The sequence below is a fragment of the Lipotes vexillifer genome, unplaced genomic scaffold, assembly GCF_000442215.2.
Source record: "Lipotes vexillifer unplaced genomic scaffold, Lipotes_vexillifer_v1.1 scaffold652, whole genome shotgun sequence".
NCBI lineage: Eukaryota > Metazoa > Chordata > Mammalia > Artiodactyla > Lipotidae > Lipotes > Lipotes vexillifer.
In genome coordinates this window covers 405,633-413,490 of record NW_006779703.1, presented here as the reverse complement: position 1 = coordinate 413,490, position 7,858 = coordinate 405,633, and the positions used below count along the sequence as shown (strand labels likewise).

At 61.9% G+C, this 7,858-nt stretch overlaps 1 protein-coding gene across 1 annotated transcript in view; it reads left to right on the top strand.

Annotated features, from left to right (window-relative positions):
- Positions 1-3,910, top strand: part of KLHL30 (kelch like family member 30) — an 8,840-nt gene extending 4,930 nt beyond the window's left edge. Inside the window, exons 4-7 of the mRNA XM_007452913.1 lie at positions 111-266; positions 1,417-1,605; positions 2,136-2,281; positions 3,659-3,910. Of these exons, the coding sequence (XP_007452975.1) occupies positions 111-266; positions 1,417-1,605; positions 2,136-2,281; positions 3,659-3,910 (743 nt within the window). The remainder of the gene's footprint in view (positions 1-110; positions 267-1,416; positions 1,606-2,135; positions 2,282-3,658) is intronic.
- The last annotated feature ends 3,948 nt before the right edge of the window (positions 3,911-7,858 follow it).

The window sequence follows — 7,858 nt, the reverse complement described above, 5'->3', positions numbered from 1 at the left end:
CCCCCAGCCCGGTGTCCAGCAGGACGGAGGCCTGGCGTGGGCGGAAGGGGGCGGGGCCCTGGAGAGCCCAGGCTGGCGGGCGCCCGAGTGGACAGAGCCTCTCCCGGCAGGGGGCTCTCGGGGCACCAAGACGGACACCTGGTCCACGACGCAGGCCTGGTGCTTCCCGCTGAGGGAGGCAGCCTGGAGGCCTGTGGCGCCCATGCTGAAAGCCCGCACGAACCACGCCAGCGCGGCGCTCAACGGGGAGATCTACGCCATTGGCGGTGAGGCTCCCTCCCCTCGCCTCCTGCCTCCTTCCGGCCCCTCCTCGCCCTCTGCCTCCTGGCAGCCTCTCGCCCCCACACCTGGGCCACCTGCTCCCTGGGCATCCGGGGTGAGGCTCAGACGAGAGCCTCGGTAGCCGGCCCCAGGGTGATTCAATGCTCTCCAGGGACGCAAGAACAGGACAACGAGTCAGTCCCCGAAAGGGACCCACGAGGAGCTGGGGCCTCGAGCTGCCAGCAGGGACGACCACTCCCATCCCAGAAACTTGGGCTCAGCTTGGGGCCACCTCCTCGGTGACGTCCCCGGGGTGAGGGGACCCACCGTGCCTCCTTTTGCTGTCACCTTTGCCCACACCACGCCCTCAGCCTGAGCCCAGGGCCCACCTTATCCCCCTTACACCCCAGAGCTGCTGCAAGGAGACACTAATGGTTAGATGAGTATTGAGACGTGAGATGCGTGTGGGAGTTTCCCAAGGCCTCTGGAGGTGACAAGCTGGCCCTGAGGCCGTCCTAGGTGCCCCAACTGTCCTGGCCGGCCCCCTTGCCCTCAGTGGCTGCCATATCCCTGACCCAAGGGTAGAGGGCACGCGTAGGGCCCAGGGCAGCTCAGGGTCCCCAGGCTCTCAGAGCCCAAGGTGGGCTCCAGGGAGAGCAGGAAGCCCTCCCACCCACGGCTGGTCTATGTCATTGTCACATCCAGAGCGGAGGGCTTCCTAAAGCTCCCTCCACACTGACCTCCTCTCTCCCACGGAAGGACCCCACCACATGAGGGGTCGGGGTGGTGGCCTCCTGAAGTCCCCGCAGGCACCTCTCCAAGAGCCCTGGGCTCTGAGAGGTTCAGAGAGGCTGGGCTTCACCGTGAGGCCCCACTGCCCACTCTGGAGTCGGGCAGTCCTGGGTCCAGGCGCCCACCCTCATGCCACTTCTTGGAGGTGAGGCCTTGGGCAAACACCCTCACCTCTCCGAGGCCCAGCTTCGCTCTCTGTAAAATGAGGATAAGTCACCTGCCTCTCAAGGCCGTGCCCTTCCTCTCGTGCCCTTCCCCTCCTGGGGCACCCGGAGTGGTCTCTGCGGCCTCTACAGAGCCCCAGACCCTACGTTTCCAGGAACCTTCCCTCATCCTAGCCCCCTGTACCCCTTTCCCCTGCAGGCACCACTCTGGATGTTGTAGACGTGGAGAGCTATGACCCCTACACAGACACCTGGACGCCCATCAGCCCAGCCCTCAAGTACGTCAGCAACTTCTCGGCGGCCGGCTGCCAGGGCAGGCTCTACCTGGTGGGCTCCAGCGCCTGCAAGTACAACGCCCTGGCTCTGCAGTGCTACAATCCCGTCACAGGTCGGGGAGAGGGGGCATGGGGCACAGGGGGGGCCGGGGCCAGGCCACCAGTCCCTCCCAGTGTGGCCGAGGGGTAGGTGGGACCCGGGGGCAGGGCACAGGTGGAATCCCACCTCAGTGAGTGGGAGGGTGGAGGCCCCAGGGGTAGGTGAGGCAGAGAGGGTCAGGGTGCGGGCCGCCACGGCCCCATCAGCGGCGGATGGGACAGTCGAGGAAGGCAGGGGATCAAGGGGGCAGGGGACAAAGGGGGTCACCAGCTCAGAGCCACAGCTCCATCACAGCCTAGAGATATAGGGGGCTGGGGGCAGAGTGCCTAGGGCGGGGGACAGGGAAGCCCAGCCCTGGGACTGAAAGCTGTCTGGCTGCTGCATCTGCCTGGAACTGGCCTCCTGGGGACGAGCAGTGGCCCGGACCCCCAAGGCACAGTGGGCGCCAGCGTGGGCTCTAGACTCTGTGCCAGGCTTTGGGCCCCCTCGGGAGCCCTGGCCGCACGGCCGCCTGGTGATGCGGGCTGGGGCGTGTCCCCGCAGACGCGTGGAGCGTGGTTGCCTCGCCCTTCCTCCCCAAGTACTTGTCCTCGCCGCGCTGCACCGCGCTGCACGGGGCGCTCTACCTGGTGGGGGACAATACCAAGAAGGTCTACGTGTACGACCCCGGGGCCAACCTGTGGCAGAAGGTGAGCCAGCCTCACCTCCCAGGGAGACCCCCACCTGGACCCCCGACCCTGCAGAGAGCAGGCCTGGGGACGGTGGGGTCTGGGGGTGTCGCTACTGAAGGAGGTGGGGACAGTGAATGGAGACACAAGAGCCCAGAGCCCCGCTGAGGATGGGCGCGCTGAGAACCTCGGGCTGCTGGTCACGGAGGATGCTCTGTCCCCAGCACATAGCGCCTGTCTACCTCAGGGGGCAAAACTGGGCTCAGCTGGGGGTACTCAGGGACCTGTGGACTCAGAGACAGCACTTCCTTCTTGGTGTCTGCTGGGCCCGAGGGGGAGTGAGTCTCCCGGCCCTGGGGGTGGTCAAGCCAGGGAGGGGATTCCTGAGCTGTGGAAGCGGGGAGTAGCCATTCCTAGGCACCCCGTTCCCCCCACCCCCATTGCTGCTACTCCCTCCCTCCTCCATCAGGCCCAGGGGAGGGGGCGGTGGGTGGACTCCTGGGAGCAACGGAGCCCTGACCCTTCCCCCGTCTCTTCCTGAGAAGGGGGAGGGACAGTGCCCGGAGCCTGTGGTGGCCTCAGCACTAGCTGGGCCAGCAGGGCGGCAGCTAGGCCTCTGTGATCCTACTGACTGCAGCTGGCCCCTGGCGTCAGCGCTCAGCTGACCAGACGCCCCCATTACAGCGGCAGAACAGGTGCAGGGAGGACCTGCCAGGCTGACGCTTTCTTCCTGGGTCCCGTCGGCCGGGCCCGTCCCAGCCCACAGCATGGTTCTGGGTTGGGTCCCAGCTGTGTGGGGCTCCACTTGGTCCTTCCCAGGCCTGGGGGTTTGCCGCCCGAGACCTCTCTCTTCCTGCCCTCCCAGGCTCTTCCCCAAGGGCCCACATCTTTAGCATTCACCCCGGAGCCCCCATCCAGGGCACCCCTGAGGCTACGGGCCGAGGCAAGGGGTGCAGGGGCAGAGCGATGGGTCCCATGGGGCACCAGTCAGGGCTGAAGCCACATCTGTTCCCTCCGAGAGAACAGCCGAGAATCAGAAGCGCAGCCCAGCCCTCACCCTGGGAGGGAGCCCTGGGGTCAGACCTCCACATCTCCCACCCGCTTTGACTCCCCAGCTTCAGATGTGAGCAAATTCAGGCCTAAGAGAGAAAGAGGGGGCTGGAAACATCATCCTGGGAGACGTAGGGTGGAGAGGGGAGCAGTGGGGTCTCTCCACTGAGGGGAGAGTCTGAGGGGTCCTGGGGGGGCAGCCGGGGTGAGGTCCCAGGCAACAGGTGTGCTGGGGCCCTGGATCGGGTGCGGGCCATCCTCTCTGCATGTCCCCCCGCCCCACCCCGAGGGCCCCGTCGCCACCACCCTCCAGTCGCCCACTGGACGCTGACCGAGGACCGTCCACAGGTGCAGTCCCTGCACAGCCTGCACGAGAACGGGGCGCTGGTGCCGCTGGGGGATGAGCTGTACGTGACGGGCGGCCGCTGGCAGGGCATTGACGGCGACTACCACGTGGAGATGGAGGCCTACGACCCCCGGCGCGACGCCTGGACCCGCCACGGCGCCCTGCCCCGCCTCTGGCTCTACCATGGGGCCTCCGCCGTCTTCCTGGACGTCTCCAAGTGGACCCAGCCCTTCGGGCCCACCCAGGAGCCCTAAGCCGCCCCTCGGTGCACCTGGAGCAGGCCCGGCTGAGTCCCCGCCCCGGGGGACGGCCCCCTTTCACTGTGGTTTGTGAACCAAAGTGTCGCTGTCCCCTCCAGGGCTTGGGCTGGGTTCGGGCCACCAGGGGACGTCAGAGGACACAGCCTTGGTCTCCGCAGCCACCGCGCCAAACTCTGAGCTGACCCACGGAAAGGGCTGGGCCTCTGGAAGCCTGTATGGATGGGAGAGGCAGCTCTCCTGCCCGTGGGGTGTCTGAGGCCTCAGGGGAGGAGCCCAGGGCCAGGGGAGCCTTGAGAGAACTCCCGTGCTCTCTGAATACTGGCCGCTCCTGGCTGTGTGTCCCACTGGTGGCTTTTGGAGGACCTGCACAGGTGAGGGTGACACGGAGGCCCAGGAAGCTGAGGCTGTTGCAGAGGGTGGGCAGCACAGAGCAAAGGGCCTGAGGTGGGGTCAGCACCCAGCCCTGGGGGACCTGCTTCTGCCTGTCCCAGAGCTGTGTGACCACGGCCGGCAGCCGACCCTCTCTGGGCCTCGGGCACATGGGGCTGCCTCCGGTGGGCTGTTTGTTCTCTCTGCCCCCAGCTTTACGTTGGCACCTTGTTTCCAAAGACTGTTTCTGGGGACAAAGGAGACCCAGCTTTTTCTGTGTCAGCCCCAGGAGGGCAGCACTCAGAGGCTCTGAGGGAAGGGGGCGGGGTGTGGGGAGAGGAGAGAGGGTCCTCCCACCCGCTTGGGGGCTGGGGGCAGAGAAGGCAGCAGGGCTTCCCAGGGAGGCGAGCAGCAAAAGCCAGGACCCCACCTGTTTCTTGGGGAGATTTGCTTCTAAACAAAGGCTCTTCATCAGAATGAAGGTCCCCAGACGGGGGCCCACAGGGGCGGGGGTCCTGCAGGGATTTCGGGGGATGGCCCTTGGACGCTTTGGTGGTTTGCGCCCAGGCGGCCTCCTGAGCCAGGAAGACCAGCACTTGGGGTGACTCGGGTGACTCGCGCCTGCCCAGAGCCCCCCGACTTGGACTGGGTCCCCTCGCGGGGCTGGCTCGGCCTCCCTGCTCCTTCTACCTCATCCTGAACAAGGCCAAGTTTGTTGCCAAGAGGATGATGAAGGACTCCCACTGGGTGCTCCATGGGCCAGCCCCTTTGACACAGGCTCCGTCAGGGAACGCAGGGCTCCAGATGGGGTGTTCTGGATCCAGCCTGGCACCGAGCAGCTAAGGCCTTGGTTACCTCTCATCCCCCTCTGGACCTGGGTTTCCTCTCCGGGACCAGCCCACAGGCTCCTCTGTGAAGGCATCAGGGACCAGAGGGGCCTCTGACATCCCTGGTTCTGAGGAAGGAACCCCTGGTCCCTCCAGCTTCTGTGGATCCCGATCCACTTTGCTCCCAGACCTGAGCCCTCACAGCCATGTCTTACGGGAGAATTGAGTTGGCCCCAGGGCCCAGACAGAGCGGGGCCTGCTGAGTGTCTGCTCTCTGCACCTGAGGACACGTGGCGGGCTGGTGGCCTGGGTGAAAATGAGGATGAAGGTTTCTGGGATCCTTGAATCTTTCCGTAAGAAAATCTTCTGAATTTTCAATCCAGACAGTGATTGAAAGTGCTGTTTCAAAACAAAGACTCAACGTGTCAAAGTGGACTTATTTTGATGACAAATGGGTAGTTGAAAAGGTGCTGTTCTAGGAGAAGGCCTGCTTTCTGCCCCACTTGCCCTCACGGCATTGGGGGGCAGTACTTGGGGTGGGGGAGCATAGCCCACTCCAGAGCCTTGTCCTCAACTTTGGGGCACCAAACCGCCCTTCGTCTGATCAGCAGAGCTGGAATCGGGCCCCTCCAGTTGAGTGATGAATAGTTTAATAAGGAGCTATTTCCAAGGTGTGGGCAGGCTGAGGGGGGACCCAGCAAGGACTCGAGGAGCTCCCAGGGCTACCGACGGTGGGGAGCTGCCACCACCCCTCGGCCTCCAGGGCCGAGCAGAGGAGATGCAGATCCCAGAAAGGGATCTAGAGGGAAAGGGCTGCCGAGGAGCTGGGGCCTTTGCTAGAGGAATGCAGCCACTGCCACTGCCACTGCCACTCCCCCAGTGCCTCCCACTGGCCAAACCCAACCAGAATCAGAGGAAAGACAGGCCACTGACACAGTCTGTAGTGGCCAGCCTGCAAGGGCAGAGAGCAGGTGGAGAGGGGTGGACAGGGCACCAGGAGGGGCAAACAAGATCTCCAGCACACAAATCAAACACAAGAGATTCTCATGTAAAATGGACACTCTTGTACTAATTCAAGCAGGGATGGTCATGGAGAATCCAGGCCTCCACACCCCTTTTCAAAGCCCCCAGAAAACAAGGTTCATCAGAAGCTTTGGGGCTAGTGCGGAATCTAGAAAAGTGAACAGGTAACCTTGGAACACATGCAAATGCCCACCACTCTCAGACCCACAGCAGGTGACCACCTGCCCTGCTCCAGAATACTCATGTGTGCCGGGTGGGTGCATGCTGTCTTTCCCTCAGACCATGTTGGGTAAACTGAGACACCTCCAGCAGACCCCGCCTGCAGTGACCACAGTGCTCTCAGCAGCCAGACCCAGCACAGCCAAGCTGGGTGAAGCTCCCTTTGGTCCCCAGATGAGCCAGGGTCTGGGGATGCTTCTAGCCATTTCCACTGGACTTGGATTTTCCAGTACCTCCTAGACAAGACCATTTCATTATTGAGCATCTTCCCTGTACCAGGCAGGGACAGGGATTGCTGGAATCAGCCAGTTGACATTTGTAATTAAATGGACTGGTCAAATGACAGTTCACTGTAGTCAGTTTAGGCCACTGCACCAGTTGGCTGGTTGACCAGTTGGCCCAGTGGAAAGTAGGCGTATTAACCTGGATTCTGGTAGTGACTGAAGAACGGGGTGGTTTCAGCCACATACAGCGTAAGGATGTCCACTCCTCCAGAGCTGTGTCATTCGTCTTTGATTCCCAGCGCCCAGCACAGCGCTGGACACTCAGGCTGAAGTGTAGCTGCCGATGCTATGTGTGCAGGACCAGGTACATAGGACAACAGCCAGGCATGAAGCAGATTAATTGAAGAATGGAATAGACTGTGATGAGACTCTTCATGGAGAAAGTAATTGCCTGTTTGGCATGAACACCCTAGGAGGCAACGTGATGTCCTCAAAGCTAATAGACTGTCCTAGGAATTATCTTGGTCACAATCACATTTAAGAATGTTCTTCTTGCCACAGTGGCAAACAGAGCCATCGAGAGCCTACCATCTTGTAATAAGCTGAGAGGTGGGCTAAGGCCTAATTTTAAAATGAATCTCTTGAAAACATGGAAACAATTAGCAGAAAATAACCCAAGAGGCCCTCTTGGTGAGAGGTGAGAAGGAATGCTTCCCCTGAGCATAAGACCTGAGGTTGCCCACGGTCCCATCCAGGAGGTACATGCAGGTTCCCAGCACTTGTCCCTGTGCTTGGCACGCAGCAGGAACTGAGTCAACATTCATTGAATTGAATTGAATCTGTGGGCTTCAGAGCTACTGACCTCAAGTTGCGGGGGCTGGATCTGGACGAGTTTTCATTTGGTGGCTCCATGACCTCAGGCCAATCCCAAGACCTAGCCTCAGTTTCCTCGTCTGTGCAATGGGGGCAATCACGTGATCTGAGAATTAGATGATGTCATGCTGGGAAGGCTCCAACGGACAGCAAAGTTTGCCCGCCTGTATACCGGGAGGCCACACAACAAGGTTCCCATTGTTTTGGGGGGCAGAGGGAGCTTTGATTCCCATGACTTCATCTGCAAAGGTCCTTCCTTTGGAGGAAGAGAGAAGAGTGGGAACAGCTTGACTGCATCAGGCCGCTGGGAAGCCAGGGCTGAGGCCGTGACATGAGGGCCCAAGAATGAGGATTAGATTTCAGCCAGGCGTGAAGGCGCGTGGGGGAGGCCACCTCGAGCCCCGCCC